This window comes from Mizuhopecten yessoensis, unplaced genomic scaffold (genome assembly GCF_002113885.1).
Source record: "Mizuhopecten yessoensis strain PY_sf001 unplaced genomic scaffold, ASM211388v2 scaffold11059, whole genome shotgun sequence".
NCBI classification, from domain to species: domain Eukaryota; kingdom Metazoa; phylum Mollusca; class Bivalvia; order Pectinida; family Pectinidae; genus Mizuhopecten; species Mizuhopecten yessoensis.
In genome coordinates, this window is record NW_018408858.1 from 635776 (window position 1) to 654339 (window position 18564).

The 18564-nt window shown below is 37.8% G+C and overlaps 1 protein-coding gene across 1 annotated transcript in view; it reads right to left on the reverse strand.

The window, feature by feature from the left end:
- LOC110465164 overlaps positions 1-18564 on the reverse strand; it is a 161151-nt gene that overhangs the window by 90312 nt on the left and 52275 nt on the right. The window contains exons 28-50 of the mRNA XM_021520809.1: positions 17777-17950; positions 16588-16737; positions 15558-15872; positions 14777-15075; positions 13535-13755; positions 13048-13217; positions 12675-12823; positions 12021-12209; positions 11271-11409; positions 10686-10826; positions 10339-10503; positions 9366-9551; positions 8596-9013; positions 7346-7671; positions 6430-6657; positions 5203-5370; positions 4129-4582; positions 3507-3663; positions 2920-3087; positions 2327-2555; positions 1612-1802; positions 1058-1160; positions 126-554 (exon numbers count right to left, since the gene is read on the reverse strand). Coding sequence (XP_021376484.1) covers positions 126-554; positions 1058-1160; positions 1612-1802; positions 2327-2555; positions 2920-3087; positions 3507-3663; positions 4129-4582; positions 5203-5370; positions 6430-6657; positions 7346-7671; positions 8596-9013; positions 9366-9551; positions 10339-10503; positions 10686-10826; positions 11271-11409; positions 12021-12209; positions 12675-12823; positions 13048-13217; positions 13535-13755; positions 14777-15075; positions 15558-15872; positions 16588-16737; positions 17777-17950 — 5169 coding nt within the window. The remainder of the gene's footprint in view (positions 1-125; positions 555-1057; positions 1161-1611; positions 1803-2326; positions 2556-2919; positions 3088-3506; positions 3664-4128; positions 4583-5202; positions 5371-6429; positions 6658-7345; positions 7672-8595; positions 9014-9365; positions 9552-10338; positions 10504-10685; positions 10827-11270; positions 11410-12020; positions 12210-12674; positions 12824-13047; positions 13218-13534; positions 13756-14776; positions 15076-15557; positions 15873-16587; positions 16738-17776; positions 17951-18564) is intronic.

The following is an 18564-nucleotide window of genomic DNA, read 5'->3' on the forward strand; positions in this document are numbered from 1 at the left end:
ATATAGCATTTCAGGTTTGTCCAACTCTCATATAATTATTTGAAAGAGAAAACAGGGCTCGATCTGCATGCTTTTTTTTCTAACTTGCTAAAATAAAGATAAAGTTTTGGAAAATGACTACGTACCAACGAAGAAGTTGTGTTGGTAGTACCAAGCCAGCCTGCCTCCGCCTCCTCCACCCCCTTGGGTGGTGTATGATCCATCGTAGCCGTTTCCACCGCTAACATCAAACTTGCCATCACCATCCATTGTGTATGTTAATACCATGATACTGCCACCAGATCCGCCACCACTCCTCACAGAGCTCCAGTTACCTCCGTGGGCAGATATTGTACCGTCTACTGTCAGAGTATGTGTAGCGTTGATGAACAATCGACCGCCACCTTTACCTCCTTTTTGAGGGAATGAGTTGTAGCCACCATCTTTACCGAACGCAGTTGGTGCCACAAAAGACCCGTGACTTGCTCCGACAACTTGTTGACCATTACCTTGACCTCCATTTCCACCATGACCACCACCAGAACAGGCAACTCCACAGTGACCGCTGCCGATACCTGTCAAGTTGAAGTTGTAATACATAATATTTAGATTTCATATTTTGTCTACTAAACATATTTTTCAGTGATGTACAAGTGCACCTATCAAGCAGTGATAAACATGTGGTGTAAAATGGCTTTTTCAACACTAATCCAGTCTGTTGTTAAGACTTGTATTAATTTTTTCCACTAACTAGGCCTAACATTGTTGCCCAATACTTAAAACTCTTATAGTTCTTCTGTTTGAGCCTTTGATATGAAAGAACTTGGGATGTTATCGGTCATTTTTGGCCTCATAAAAAAAATGAAATTCATTCTATTGGTAAATTGGGGCTATCTTTCCAAGTGAATTTGTTTTTCACAATGAATATGTAGATGCCACACCATAGCCAAAACAATTGCCAAAATATGGTGTTATTTGACAATTAGCATGCAGAATAAAAGGGGATCCTTAAAGATAAACCACACGGTCAACCTCATGGTCAACTGTGAAGACTTATGAATTGAGGAAGTACTGTTACCAGTGTTGCGTTCCTGTTTTGGTACTGCTTCGGCTACAGTCAGCTCCCCGTACGGTTCCACTGTGATGTTGGTATACCACAAGGCCAGGTCATTGGAGGACAGCTGTAACAAATACCCCAATATGTTTACATTATAATTAAAGTTATCGCAATATGTCAAAAGACACTTTGTCTCAGGTGACCTAAAAAATAATATTCAATGACAACTCAACCATATTTTGTTCAAGATGCTAGCATTTGACCTCTGTGAATTTAATGTGATGTGGGTCAAGGTGATTTATTTGAAGAAACTTGATAGGATTAAAGCAGAATCAACATAACATATATCATGACTCCTGGCCATGTGGTTCTGTAGAAGATCTCATTTAAAGGAAAAGTCTAAAATCAACAACCTACAGATGACAGCACTGCACCACAGCAAAAACTAACAAAAAAAATCATACCAGGTGGGCTTAACAGGTAATGAAATTTTTCCTAAGGATTGCTCAGCCCATTGTTTAAATCACATAAAAAATCACTGTTCCCCATACAGTCCCTTAATAGCAAGTGTGTACCTTAGCACCACTCCTGACAGTGAGGGAGGTCCCCTTCAGTGTAGTCAGGGCCTCCAGATCAGTGATAACATTTAATTCGGCAAAAGTCTTTACATCCAGGCTGTCTATCTGGTTCACGGTTTCTTGAAAGTGGTCTAGAGACATTCTACAGCCAGAGTTTAATGTCACATTCTCCATCCTATCAAAATCACCTGAAAAGTTATTACAAGATGTGCACTTACATTCAATTGAACATCAGGTTCTTTGTAGAATTTCTATGCATGGTATAGAATGATTCTTGTAAGCAGTAGTGTATGATTTTGATGAAGAATGTCCACATAGGGAATTGTACAAGGTTAATACTGGACCTCTGACAAAGAGGATGTCCTTTTAGTCTAACGTGGGCATTATGTATCTCTGATGAAGAAATTGAGGTGCCTATAATCTCAGTCATCTATATGACGTCTGATGAAGAAGTATTTGTACTGCATACCTGTAAGTTTTCGCCACAGGTAACTTTCACCTTTTTTGCCCTCAGCAATAACGGCAAATTTATCATAAGGAATTGTCAATAGACAATATGCTACATACAGTCAATACATACATGTATGACAGGGATATTAACACTGGGCAAACATTGATTTAAGTAGTGAATGACGAAAGTTCAATGGGGGAAAGTTTTCCAGTACACAATACATGTACTCCTATATTCTCAGGTGAGAAGAGGGGGTCTTACCTCTGATGTAAAAATCAATGTCCCTGCAGTCAATGGTAGGTGGGAGTGTGAGGTGGGAATTCCGTTCTGTTTCAATACTAAACTGTATCAGTGCCCGGTCTGGTGTGGTGGTCATTGTCTGGTTCTGTTTCACTTTTACTTGACCTGAGTTATCCCCGTTCACTTGATGAACCATTAAGTGAGCTTGGCTACCAGACATGGCCAGACTAGCACCTCCCTTCACATGGATCTAGATACATACAAATAATGTGGTGTTTAATATCAAACCTGCAAAGGTTGGTTTTCTGGCATTGCAAACTTAAAATCATTTCAGTACCTGAATATCTACTTGAAAGAGATTTGACTGCATCAAGAATGAAAATCCTGATGTTACTGTATATACCGCAACTTAACTACGATTTGGAAAAGTTTTGAATTATTTTTTCAAAAAAGATTCAGATTATATTTCCAATACATCATTATCAACATCGCTTATACATGAAGCTATCATTAAAGTAAATATTGAATATAAGCTAATGACTTTTCTTTAAATTGGTAATTCACGAAATCTAAATGTAAACGAAATTCATGTTAGATGAGGCCTGAGGTCTCACCTCCTCAAACTCGTAAACAGCCATATTGTCGGTTTCGTGGAGTATGTAGGCAGTTCCCTGGTATCTTGAGTACGGGGTCTGAGTATTGGCTGCAGGATTCTCAATCACAACAAACTCAACCTGGTCAAGGGATGCCTGCTGGTCTGTACTTTGTAATCTGATGGTCACCTAATAGTGGAGGAACAACTCAATTAGCAAACATCTTGTAGAACATATCACACACAAGAATGTTTCAAATACCTGCAGGTATATTAAATTTTTGTTAACTTGCTAGCATTCTCTCCATGTATAATAACGGATTAGTTTCCCCCACCAAAACTCTCATATATACATTGCAGGTGTCAGATTTTATTGACACAAATGTAAAATAAATGTTATTTTCATTCTTAAACATCTGTTATGGTATGTACATCTTTTAGAAGCACATACCAGATAATAAAACTGAGCATAATGAGAGAAATAAGGTCAAAGTCAAGGGATCTTACAACTTTGACCTTTCACATTAAACAACGGTTTTCATACATCGTAAACATAATAATAAGTCTTTAATATAAACCTCATTTCGAGCCACCTTTACGTGTGCCTACCTTGTCGACGTTTCTATAGATGTCCACCTCACCAAATGTTTGGGGCGCATCGGGATACTGACAGCCTTCACTGCTGATGTAGTTTCCAGTATGGTCAACCTCTACTCCTCCCAGCTCACTGACGACCCAGAAATCACTCCGGTATCTTCCATAGGAGCTGAAATAAAGGTCAACCAGAACTCTGTACAACAAGCAGCTTGTAAATGAACACCAAATGTATGTAGGAAAACTGTGTTAAATGTTCTTGTAATTATGTAACTCTGAGACGTTTCATAAACTTGTCATAGAAATGGTAGATTGTGACATAGTCTAATATCAGTGGGTATGTAAGGGCAGACCGTCTATATACTTGTCATTGCAATAGTAGACTGTGACATGGTCTATAAGGGTAGATCGTGACATGGTCTATAAACTTATCACAGTAGGAGAGATGTGATGTGGTCTATATACTTACACGTCACAGTAGGGTAGATTGTGACATGGTCTATATACTTACTCGTCACAGTAGGGTAGATTGTGACATAGCCTATATACTAACTCGTTACAGTAGGGTAGATTGTGACATGGCCTATATACTTACTCGTCACAGTAGGGAAGATTGTGACATGGCCTATATACTTACTCGTCACAGTAGGGGTACACTCGGACTTGTTGTATGTACAGATTATGTGGCAGGGTGAAAGTCACATTGACGTTCCTGGCTGTGCTGATGAAGGGCAGCCCTGTGTTGGTAACTCCTGACAGTGGATGAGAAGTGTTGCAGGGACTTCCAGTCGACTCCACCAGAATGTCACTGTATGTGCTGTACAATCGGTTTGAGCTACTGGAAGGGGAAACTAGGCTCAACATCTCAGAAGAAATTTGTTCACTGCTTGTGTGACCATTGTTGTCAACGATGAATTTGCGGTAAGGGTGCGTCGCGTTTTTAGCATCCTGGAGATAGGCAGTGCCAGATCCTCCGTACTGTTCGTTGCCGTAACCACCATGGATGAGGTACTCCCCTGTGAAGTGGTTCTCTTGACTGTGTTCTATAGAGATTCTCCCTCCAGCTCCCCCTCCTCCATGTATAGAGGCTCCTGTGGACAAGCACAACTTTTTTAAAAAGTGTTAAAAATTAGTGAAAGACTGACATATCATTCCAGGAAGGAGATGCTTTCACTTAATTTGCACCATGAGTTAAGGGTCAATAGGCTTCTAAAGGTAAAATATCATATAGTTGAATTTAAGCAGTTTAGGTCATCTTATTAATAACTTACAATGACAACTTATCAGAAATTTCTATTTTTCAGAGGTACATTATTATACCGAATTTAAGTAGATGAGGTTAATTTAATTACTACTTCTGATGATAACTTCCATATGTTTTTGTGTTCTTGAACATGCTTTTTCATTTATGGTAATGATCTCATTGTCTTTTACTCATTTACGCCTGAAAACACATTTGAACTCTTCCGATTCAATGTTTGGAATAGTTTATTATAAATATGAAGGGGTGAATGAGTTAATGTCTTTTATAATTGATTAAATATTACTACACTGACAAATACAGAAACATCCATATATAAAGGGTCAAATTTTATTTCAGCAAAGTTAAGCAACTTTCTACACAAAAATTAAAATACAGGTGTCTAAGGGCAAAGCAGTGTACGTACAAGGTGTATATAGCTAAAAAAATCTTATTTACACAACACCATACCTGCACCACCTGTGGTCTCAATACTTCCAGCACCGTCAAGGTGTCCAACACTGACGAAGATAGAGCCACCAGCTCCACCTCCAGCCGTAGACCCACCACCACTCTCTCCGTTTGAGTGGAGACGTCCTTCAACTCTCAGCTCGTCGGACACATTCAGATGAATAATACCTAAACAAAGCCATGGGAAATCACAATAAATTTATTTTTTATAAGAAAAAGGCATAATAAAACACTTAACCCCTTTCATAAGGAGTCCCTTACTAAGGAACTTTAATAATGTTTTTTATTATTAATAATAATATGAAACTGGTTAATTTAGAACTGAATGCAGTCTTTCAACAGCACTTGTGTAATTCTGAATTGTGAAACAATGAACGGAAAAAAACAAGGCTACCATGAAGCAATACATACTACACCCTTCATTTACAAAATCTGCCAATCTACCATCATACTATATGCAGCTTGTTGTTAACTGAAGGATATTGTAGGGCCATCAAAAACAGAGAAATGTTTCAGAACAATAAGCTGTACTACCAGGCATTTTGACCAGGTGAGCTTATAACAAACATATTTGCGTTTTTTCACCTTTCAGTTGCCGTCAGATATAAAGAAGAAGAGTTCCATTTAAAGGAGTTTTTTGACATGGAGTAAACTTCCTTCTTTATATAGAAGATGGAGCAACCAAAAAGAGTTTTTCTGTCTAAACTTCCCCATATTATTCCTAGGCTTTGTGGTCTATAAATTTGAGACACATTTTGATGCTGTGAACACAGTTCCCGAAAGGCAACACGGGTAAAGTCTCCACTTCACAATGTACAGGTCTGGAGTTCCACCTCTGCACATTTTTCTGTTTTCTTTTTCATTTGTATTTATTTTCCAACAATCAAATTATGAACAACTGAAATTCTGTAAAATGCATTGCAACATGTGTTTTATAAGGAATAATTCTTTTGATCTTATTTTTGCAACAGTGCCAATCTTTATAGTAGTTTGATTAGGTGGTACTCTATACCACACATCTTAGTCTAAGTCAGATGTATTCCTTTAAATAAACATCTATTTTTTCAATTACTGTATAATTTGGCCCCCAAAATGACTTATATTATCAATGGACTGTTCAACAATACCAAAACAAAACAAACCTCAACAACGAGATTAAATATGCGTTGCTAGTAAAACTTCTATTCATTATTGAAGTTTTACTGTAAATGGTAAGATTCCACTTACCTCCCCCGCGGCCCCCTAGGTCTCCGAGGAGCCCTGCACCTCCTCCACTACCCATATCTATGGGAAATTTGAAGGAGTCGTAAGCTTCACCAGAGAAGTGGCCATATAATGACCGTCCACCCCTGCCTCCGTGCCCTCCACCGGAACCCCCTTTGTGGTTTGTGGCCGAGAGTCCAACACCTGGACCCTGGCCTGAGGAGTAACCGGTGTAGTCTGCATGGAAGTCCCCTGTAAAGAGCAAAACAGACACCATCTCAGCATCCTCAATACTACATAGTATTCTCCTCTAAACTTACATAACAAAGTATACATCTCAACTAATTCTAAATCTTACAACTGTGCAGGATATTGAAGATATAAGGATCTGTTCTGGACTCTATATTTTGTCCATATCAATTGAATCCAACTAACTGCCCATTCATCCAACTAACTGCTTATCCATCCAACTAACTGCCTATCCATCCAACTAACTGCCTATTCATCCAACTAACTGCCTATCTATCATACTAACTACCTATCTATTATATTAACTGCCTATCTATCATAATAACTACCTATCTATTATATTAACTGCCTATCTATCATACTAACTACCTATCTATTATATTAACTGCTTACCCATCATTAGCTGCTTATCCATCTTACTATCTGTCTATCAGCATATTAACGGCCTATCCATCATATAAACTACTTACTTATCATGCTAACTGCCTATTCACTATCATATTATCTGCTTTTCCATCTATTTATTAATTTCTGTTTAACTTAATCCCTGAATGTATCTGAAGACATGTATCAAGCATGTCATTAATGGTTCATAGACTAGTAAGTTTATTAAAGCTAGCGAGTGACTGTGATTAACAGTCACATCTGTAACTATTATACAAACATGAAGGTTTAGGCTTGTTGTACTTACCTGATAGATCCACAGTGATGTTGACGGCGTTCATCTGAAGGCTGTTCGTTCTGATATAGCCTTTGCCGTTCACTATAACCCTGGTGGCTGCCACGGTGATCTGTGAATTATTGGTGGTCAGTGGCTCAAACTTTCCGCCGGCCCGTACAGAAATGTTGGTGACGGCGAATGTTCCGAGCGGCGAGCCCTGAGTGTTGACATATGACCAGATGTACAGCTCTCCGTTATCTTCTATCGCTACATCCTGTAGTCCAATCACTGTCCCGTTGATCTCCGACCAAACCTCACGTAACGTAATCTTCTCCGGAACCTCTATCACACTCAATCTGAATAGCAACAGTAAGTCAAGATATTAGAACAAAACGGAAATTGATGCCGTGCCATTTCACAAGGGGTCAAAAAACTATTTTTCTGCTTTTCCGGTTGATTCAGAAAACAAAATAAGTAGTGGACCCACAACCCTTATTAATAAAATATGATATAAGCAAATTAAGAAATTCACTGAAGTTTTCATAGTCATTAAACTGTTAAGATACATGTAATGATTATAGTGATGTTCTTAACAACAGTTAGATCTATACAACTGCAGTAACCACCGGTAGTGCCAGGAGTTATGTATGTATACCCTGGAGTTACGACTTATCATACAGGAGTTATGTATACCCTGGAGTTACGACTGATCATACAGGAGTTATGTATACCCTGGAGTTAGGACTGATCATACAGGAGTTATGTATACCCTGGCGTTAGGACTGATCATACAGGAGTTATGTATACCCTGGAGTTACGACTGATCATACAGGAGTTATGTATACCTGCATTATAGACGAAGTTGAAATAATTTTTAGTCAAACCTGTAAGATTGTATTCCGAAAGTCCAAAAAGTGGTTGCTTTACAAAGGGGGTCTCTTAATACGGTTCAATTCACAATAAAATCACTACAATGGGTAACATTAGAAGTGGTCTCTTAACAGGTGGTCTCTTATATTAATGGAGGTGGTTGCATGAGCAGGCTTGAAGGTACTATATTACGATTACCCAATTGTAGGATAAATCGGATGAACAACAGATTTGAAAATGAAAAACAAACATTTAGACGAAGCTTACACACAATATCAATCACAAACTTTTATTAAACAATTTTCAGATAACGTTTCAAATGATAAACCTGTATATGGCACAGTACGTAGTATATCAACAAATGTATTTATCTGTTCAAAGAGATTAAGGAAGTGCAATGAGCTACAAACCTGTATGCCTGAAGGTTGAATGGTAAATATTCGTTCAACTTCAAAAACTTGCACGTCTGATATACCCCACAATGCAGCACAGCACTCCTATCGCCACTAATGACATCCAGGTCAATGACTGCTGAAGCTGGGGGCACCGACAGGATAGCAACATGGGCGTTTCCACTGATGGACATCGTGTCGAATTGGTAGGTCCCCACATCTTGGTACAGCCAGGTGATCCCGCCAGCTTCAGTCCGGTCGGTGTAATTACCATCGTTTAAGTTTCGTCGATCGCCCTGAATAAACTGATATCCCTTTGGATAGGCATGGCCATTGTTGTCGATGTACAGGGCACGGTTGGTGATGTTTCCAGTAGCTTTGTCAAATGTTTCAACATATATGGTCCCAGCCCCACCCGTCTCTGCAGAACTTGTACCTAAAATATTACAATACAAATCTGTATGTCTGAAGAATCTCATTGAAATTAAATTACTACATTATTTATACCAATACCAAGTATGTGTTCAATATCGTACATGTGAAATAAGTTTACACCTTTTCTTAAGCAGACAGACATACAGACAGACAGACTGATAAGTTCAATTAATGCTGTGATTCCTATATATAAGGCATACACCCGCATCTCTAATGCAAGCCCTAAGAATATGCATGCTCAAAGATCAATTCCAAATCTAATTTTCCGTTACAGTTTCAGAAATCCAGAATAAAAGCATTGAAATGAAGCCCTGAAACTTGGAGCTGAAAAACAACACAGAATTATTGCAAACCTCCATATGCCTTCATGGTGATGTTCATCTTGATGATGTTGCCGCTCTGCACAGAGATACGCCCTCCTCCTCCTCCACCACCGTGGACAGAGTTATATGACAGGCCATTCCCTCCGTTTGCGTTCATCAAACCATGACCAACAATTTCGTCACACACAATCCATATGCTTCCTCCTGCACCTCCACCTGATCAAACATGAAGATAAAATATCACAGAAATCATTAAACTTGTGAAAGTAAAAAAAAAAAAAAAATCGTTTATTAAAAGATCTTCAAAATGTGATTGCTTATTATCATATTTATCTGGATCAAGTTAGTTGACTTTCAAAAACGTCTAATGTAGCTTTTGAAAATTAACAAATGAGAATCCAATATATACGACATAATGAGTTAAAGAATCTATTTATCATATAACCTTTTTCTCAGAAATGTCATTTTTTATAGGTTATTTTCTGTTAGCTGCATCTCCTGACTTTGTTCCTTTCAGCATTCTCTTATACAATCATACTAGTTTGATAAACATAGATGAAATGAGAAGGAAGTTATGCTCAAGACATACTTTGGTAACAAAAGTTAACGGACAGTCATAACTGTTTATACATGTAGTAAAGAGCAAGTCCCAAATAAAGTGTGTGACATACAACCTCCCCCAGACACAACAGTATAGTTAATTCAGTGAATGTGATAAATAAAATAGTGTTGACCTCTAGCCAGACAGCCAGCCATAATACATTCTGTTGCAGGTATGTATGTACACAGAACAATTCTAATCAGTGATCAAATTGATATAACCTAACTCCACCCTAGCCAGACCTATCCCCTCCTTCAGAAAGGAGGAGGGAAAATCATTAACATCATTTCAGCCACACGAGAATATTGTACTGGACAGTCCAAGGTGAAGGTTTGAAACAAAAACCCAAACTATACACGTGGACTGCATACTATAACTGATGTGTTGCTGATGTAGACTTACCTGCTCCCAATCCAAATGTACTGTGTGCCTTGTCACCATTAGAACGTATTTCACCATCAATATCGACATGGCGACTTTTTATGTACAAAAGTCCACCACCTTTGCCTCCGACATCACCAGTCACCAGATCATTGCGCAAAGCATTATCCCCAAAGTACAGAGAAGCTGTAACAGCGAAAAAATATCATTAATAAAAAAAATCATGTGCAACTTCCAATTTTTTTTTTTCGCAAACCGAGTCAGACTAGCTGTGCTGTGATTTAAAATCATTTTGACTGAGCAAATTTTCAAAGTCACTGTTTTGGGAAATATTTCTTTATTAACGGTTTTACATTCAACTGACTTACCACCATAGTATCCATAGCCCCCAGCACTGCCGTAATGGTCGGGGCTATAAATAGAGCCATGTCCTTGACCTGTGGTGCTCTGTGATGCACCTCGGCCACCACTGCCACCATGACCACCACCACTGCCACCCGAGGTCGAGCCTGCAACAGATGTTCAGGGTTTCCACTCATCATCCTGTTTCATTTTCTTAATATTACCTCAATGGGTCTTCACACAAATTCAATATGAACTACCTGCGGTCTCAAGACCTTTTGAGGTTTATACCTCATAAAACCCATCAGAACAGGGTTCAATAAATAAAAAATAAAAAACAGTTCTGATACAATGTTATATTACTATCACTATTAACTCCATACTGTTATTAACTTACCCAAACACTGTACCACATCACTAGTAATTTGATAACAAACACAATTAATATCAAGAGATAAAACAATCGGAGCTGAGAGTTAAATCAATCGTCACTGATGGTGGTAAACAGTACATTTATTGGATTCTACAACAATTATTTTTGCACATAATATTGTTAACAATGACAACATTAATGTCAGTACTACAAAATATAATGATACTGAATAGATTACCTGTACCGCCGCCTACTCCGTCCGGCCTACGCTGTCCGGCTGCAGACAAGTCGATCAGACCACCGGAGTAGATAGCCAGCAGATGATGAGAGGTGAAATTTACACCTGTGTTGGCATTGAATTCTCCTCCACCATAAATCTACAGAGACAATCACATTTGATGCTACAGACACATGAAGTAAGGAACTGGTGTTATGGGAGAGATGGTATACATATCATGAATACATTTTTTAACATTATGTTTTATTCTGGTGAAGAGGATCATAACCGATCAGGTACCACAAATAAACTTAACACTTTAAACTGAAACAAATTGTTAACAAATATTAACTTAAAACTGAAATTAGAAAATATCTTTAAGGCATGAATGTCCCTGCTCTCATGTAAATTAGTGTCATTGTTTGACATTTTTTTTATAAATAGTAACAGTGATCATGATCCTGACTTTGGGTTTCTTTGTAAAAATGTTGATCAAAATTTGATAACAAGTCATGAAGTTGCCGTGCAATCACTGTTTTGGTAAACAATATTTTTTAATAAATAGTAACACCGACCTTAATCTTGACCTTGAAACACTGGAATACAAACACCTTTGAGGTGTGCTTTAACATTCTGTTTAGTAATGAAGTGGTTAGCATGATGACACTGAATTGGAACAGGAAGGACATGGTTCATATTATTAACACTATCCGTCCCCCACTCTACCCCTCTCCCCCTCCCCTACTAGACCCTATGTTGGAGTATACTCACTGTGACGTTGGTGATAAAGACATTGAACATGTGGTTCTCATCATACGACTTCATGGCAAATGTTCCCTTGTCCTGGACATGTAGTGTGTTGGCAGATATGTGGGCAGGAGTGGCCACACCAATACTGCCGTTACTGTCTACTCGCACAGAACCGCCATCAAATACATAGATATCCTCCATACCTTGTACCTGTGATCATATGCATACAGATAATACTCACATGTATGTCCCACACGCAAAAATTTGCATTAAAACTTGAACAGACCTTCCGTTAAGCACATAAATATCCCTACGACATACCAAAAATTTCCTTGTTTTGCATAATATGTAATTAGGCACTTCTTTACACTAAGTCTAATCGTATTTTGAAAAACCTGTCAATTATTTATTCACATTTATTAAACAACAAATATAAATGGTTGATTAGTCATTCCCTGACATTGAATAATCACAAATAGGTGAACTGAAACTCAAAAGCAACAAGCCATTCGGATTGATATGCCTCGCCTATGCCCCGCTTTGACCATCAATGCACATATCAGAGAAACTAAGTTAAACGCAAAAACTCAATTCCACTACTTTGTGGTGGCGAGAAAAGTGATTTACAGTACCGGTAACTCATATATCGATACGTTATAGGTGCACTATAGTTACCTCTCCTGATGTATGCAGGTGTGTCTTGTAGAAGAACGCCCGAGGAGGAAATAAAGCAAAGCCAGTCTCATACACGTGGGTGTTGAATGGAATATCTGAGTCTGATTGATTGATGTACATCTCCTGACTGAATCCAACATGGATGTAGCCTGTTTATCGAGTGAAAAGGGAATCTATTCATTCACATATTACTTCATACTGACATTCAGACCACATCTTTTTCTACTGAGATCACAACTTTATATTGACATTAACATTGGGTATAGATCATAACTTTATACTCGCATTGTTAACAAATCCAAAATTTATACAGACCTATCTTAACTTCAAAAGACATAATTGAAATTTCAAAAGAGTTCAATTTCAAACTTACCTGTTTTGTCACCATGAAACTCTCCAATTTTCAAAACAGTAGACGAGAACAATGGATCAGTCATGAATGCTAGATGAGCATTACCCAAGATCTGTACCACATCAAAGTCGAAGGTTTGAGTGCCATCAAATATCCAGGTGGAGGCTCCACTGAGATCAAGGTGATCGTATCTGTCAAACAGTGTCATTAAAAGAATTAATAAGTTGACCTCTGAATAATGTCTGAATTTTAACTTTTATCTAAAAATAAATGATATCTCTTACACAAAATATCAACAAAATTTATCATAATTTTCAATTCTGAAACGTAAGCAAGCATATAAGACTCTTTGAGAGGTTTTCTATTAGGAAGGCCTGTTTGCAGAACTATATAATCAGAAAAGTCTCTCTGGGAACTTACATGTTTGGAAAGGCCTCTAGGGAAATCTATCAGGCTCAGGAGCGCCTGTAGACTAACAGGCTGGGAAAAGCTTTTATACTGTACCTACCTGTTAGTTAACTGTTGTCCATCTGTAAAGATCTCAACCTCAGTCAGACCAGCGTAAGAGTTACACAGTCCCGTGTTAGTACCAGTCACTGCAATTTCAAATTTGGTAGCTGGTCGCATCAATGGGAGCACCAGGTATGAGCCTTGTATCACAGGGCTCCTCAAGGTCACGGGGGTGGAGGTCACTGGGTAGGAGTTCCCAGCACCGTCATATCCAGTCACCTGTTTATGGGTAATACATTGATGCCATTAAATGCTTCCAATCTTTCCTTAGAAATAACTTGACAAGAAGCAAGATATACATATTGCGACATGTTAAACAAACAAATTATAATAGAGAATATTTCATGGATTTTATGCAATATTTTCCTTCATGACCTGATAATATTTCAGAGATTTTCATTATTGCCAGCACATGTTATCAAAGTCACACATACATACAGCACAACAATGAAAACAAGGTCTCAGTTCTACTGGCCGTACAATACAAACCATCGTGGTTTACATGGATAGCCATGCAGCAACCAATTTCAGAAGTGTTTAGAACTCAGAATCATTCAGAAGCCATCCAAAGGAATAAATAACAGGTTCAAAAATAATATATACCCGATAACCATGAAAGATGTCCATGATACATGTAATCTAGACAATTGGTTGAAAGTGTACATCTCCCCATATTGCTCATTAAAAACAGTGGCCCAGAAACATTAATCAAAGTAAATGTAATATAGAGAGGCAAAGTGGTTCCTTGTTACGGCACAAGTAGCTTTCTTCAAAACATTCTGAAAGAAAAGGCCCAAGGGGCCTGTTTTTGTTCACCTAGATATTAAAGTCTGTTTGCAAATATGGGGTATGCTGAATCTCACTGACAGATTTGTTTACATCAAGAAAGCTCTGAAGAAAAGTTCATCTATCAAAATGGGGGCCAGTCCAAATGCATTTTCATGGTTTCTGAGCTTACTCTGGGAGTTGAAATGAGAGAAAAATACTCTTTCATGCCCAAGGGTGTAGGATAAGGAAATTCCACCCTCAAAAGTTTCAAATTTTATAATACACTTGGCAAAGCCTCAGGTTTTACCAAATTTGAAAAAAACTTTCGGGTGGAATTTTCCTGTCCTACACACTATGGACATGAAAGAGTCTTATATTATCGATGAGGAGTCAATGTATCATAGGGTGCAACTTTCCTGCTATATTAACCCATACAGATCACACATGTACCGCATGTCTTAACACCACTCACCTGGAACTTTGATGGGTAGGTGCTACTTGGAAAGATCTTGATGTGATTTACAAATTGAGTGCTGGCTAGTGTAATGGTCAGAGTAAATGATCCGGCTTGTGCGAGGTAACTCTGGTAGCGGTTACTGTCCAACGTCTGATCAAACAGGTTCATCAGGGAGTAAGACGTGGCATCATTGGAGTAGTAACAGTAGGAGTTGTGTGACGACCAGTAATGGCTGTGGTAGTTGAATGTAGCAGCACTGGACGCCACTGTGTGGCCCCCCACTGATGTGAACGAAGTACCCTTAGAGTATGCACCTGCGAAAGGGAAATAGAACCTTCAAGTAAGTCAATATACCTTGTACTCTTATGTTGATATCAATCTACCTACATTTAAATGTCTATCAATATATAGTGATTTCCTTTTATGTAAACTGAACCTTATTCCTCATATTCACAAGAATTGATAGTGATTTTCCTCATATTCATTTAAATTGATTGTGATTTCCTTATAATTCTAATTTCGTCCAGCACACTCATTAAATTTAAAGGTATTTTTTTTCCAGTGTAGAAATAAAAATAGCGGTTAATCCACATTTTGATGATGACAAAGTACATAAGGTACAATCTTGTTATAATGCTATTCATTTCATTTATATATATAAATATATATGTTTTAGCTCACTTGGCTTGGCTGGTCAGCAAAATGTATGTAAAAGAATTACCTTTAGATTTAATGAGTGTGCTTGGAGAGGTTATCATTATTGCATTAATAAACGTAAATAAATCGCAACTCGTACCAGAGTAACTTAGATCAAGGCGTTGCCCTTCATTTTGGATACTGGTCTCTTCCTGTACTTGTGTCTGGCCTGCATTGTCTACTCGGAGCGTAGTATGCCCAGAGGTCGAGTTTTGGATGAAAACTGTCCCTGAGGCACCGGATTCTGACCCGGTGGCCGAGTCGCCTGCTCCACCCTGAACATGGTAGTACCCACGATAAGGTGGTATGTTGAAACTAGAGGAGTGATACAGAGCTATTCTTCCTCCTGATCCGCCGCCTCCCTTTGTCTTATCGGCACGACCACCCTTGGCCATGATCTTTCCTGTGTGGCTTCCTGGTAAAGCAAGTGTAAAAATGTACTTAAATTAGTGAAAGTCAAATCATAGAGTAACAAAAATATAAACACAACTGGTAACATCTTTGCAAATGATCTACTTTAATTTATTGTCTCATTAAAATAATAGAAGAAAGAAATGACACAGATTTTGTTGGTATTTAGTACTTGTGTAGAGCCTAGTTTACCTGTGAAGTTAATGACACAGCTTGTGATTGTATTTAGTACTTGTGTTGAGCCTACCTGTGAAGTAAATGACACAGATTTTGTTTGTATTTAGTACTTGTGTAGAGCCTAGTTTACCTGTGAAGTTGATGACACAGATTGTGATTGTGTTTAGTGCTTGTGTTGAGCCTACCTGTGAAGTTAATGGCACAGATTGTGATTGTATTTAGTGCTTGTGTTGAGCCTACCTGTGAAGTTAATGACACAGATTGTGATAGAGCCTTGTTTACCTGAAGTTAATGACACAGATTGTGATTGTATTTAGTGCTTGTGTTGAGCCTACCTGTGAAGTTAATGACACAGATTGTGATAGAGCCTAGTTTACCTGTGAAGTTAATGGCACAGATTGTGATTGTATTTAGTGCTTGTGTTGAGCCTACCTGTGAAGTTAATGACACAGATTGTGATAGTATTTAGTGTTTGTGTTGAGCCTACCTGTGAAGTTAATGACACAGATTGTGATTGTATTCAGTACTTGTGTTGAGCCTACCTGTGAAGTTAACAGTGTTGATAAGGATACTGCCACCACTCCCACCACTGGACAGGTCTGTCGGATTACCAGACACATCCTCACTATTGGATATGATGTAGCCCTCTACTGCCAGAGTATGAGTCACGTCTATCTTCAGACGACCTCCACCTGTCCACATAAATAAAATCTTCTTCAAAACAAATCATGTATTGAGGAACCAAGAGATTCATGCTTTGGAAATATTTTACACAGTTTTTACACTTACATTCTAATATTCTCTAAATGTAAACACTGTCAACCTCAACAAACCAAAGGTTCATACACAGCACAATATCGGGGGAAAATAAATGAGGAAAATATACAAATATCTGTAAAGTATATAGGTGATTCTTATCAATACTGGCTCACTCATCCATTGTGTAAGATGAAAGATTAAAGACTTCATAATGGATGAACTGTTAAAATATGATAACCTAAGGAAATAAAGTTCTTTCGAACAAATCACCTTCTATTTGAATGGCTGTTGTGAGCACACTATCTCCTATATGAAGTTATGAGTTAGCTTGACCAAAATGGACTTATTTTTTATGGAAATTAATTCATTTTTTAAACTAGTACTGACTTTTGTTAAAAAAATTACCAAACAAGCTATAAGTTTAGTTAAAATTAGTTTCCAATACAGGAGCCGATAGAGCTCCTCTACACTGGACTTAAAATTAAATAATTGTATAATATAAAGTTAAAGTTCATTGTTAATAACATTTGCCCTAAAGTAACAATAAAGTTCTTCATTCTGCTAAATTTTATCTACTTTATTCTTAAAAGTATTGATATTTGGATTGGATAAAAAGTCCTCTGGACAGGAAGAAGTAGTAATGTACAGAGTTTCAGTTTAAACCTAACAGACAGGAAGAAGTAGTAATGTACAGAGTTTCAGTTTAAACTTAACAGAATCCAAATTATTGTGTGTAAACAAACATTCAAATGAACAGAAGTAAAGCAGCTCAGACGGACTACATTTTGTTGTCCTGTCTGAACTTCAATGTGATTAGACACAGTGCATGAGTAAACCTACAATATTATTGTAAAGGATTGCTGAGTAGGAACTCCTCTTCAAGACTTTTGGCAACTAGAGATAAAAAAAAACAAATTTTCCTTGACAAGAAATATATAATAGTACTTGTCTCACAGTTCAATCTGTACTCACCTGAGCCGCCATTACTTCCAGCTCCTCCACTACCATATTCCAGAGGTTGATAAAGACTCCCATATGGATCGTTCCGTTTCAGTCGACAGGCCATGTAGTTGTCACAAGCCCCACGACCTCCCAAGCCACCGTGAGAAGCCCCACTAGATCCAAGTCTGTGTAACTCCCCCTTGCCTACAGCAGAGATGATTTTTGTGCATGATCTTCCCAACATTATTGAAAGCTTACAACCAGTACCATTTATTACTATATCTATAATCTTAAATATACAATATTTACCAGGCACCCGATATAACTAATAAAATTACTTTATATTGTATAGTCTTTTAACTTTGTGGGATTAATATTTCCCTGTTGTCCCAATCAGAACTTACTTACAGGGATCGGCAGTGAAAGAGCGAACAGGTCTTGTCGTTAACCTCTGAATATTCATGATATCAATATTTGCTGGGTATTTAATTTCTACATTTGTAGCTATCTATGGTGACCATAATTAGTAGCAAAATTAAATCCCCACAAAAATTACCGTCTATACAGTAACTCTTTAGAGCAAATGAGTAATAAATGTTCTAGAATATCACTATTATTTATGAATATCTATTAAAGCAAGTTAATCTATAGAATTTGCACACTTGTTTCATTTGTATGAATATGGGGAGACAATATTATAAAAAAAAAAGTTCATTAAACACAATTTAGAGAATTTCAATCTTCCCAGCATCGTTACTATGGACCAACAGATACAAAACAAAAATGCTATGTTAAAATTGTAAATGAAATTTCTGGTA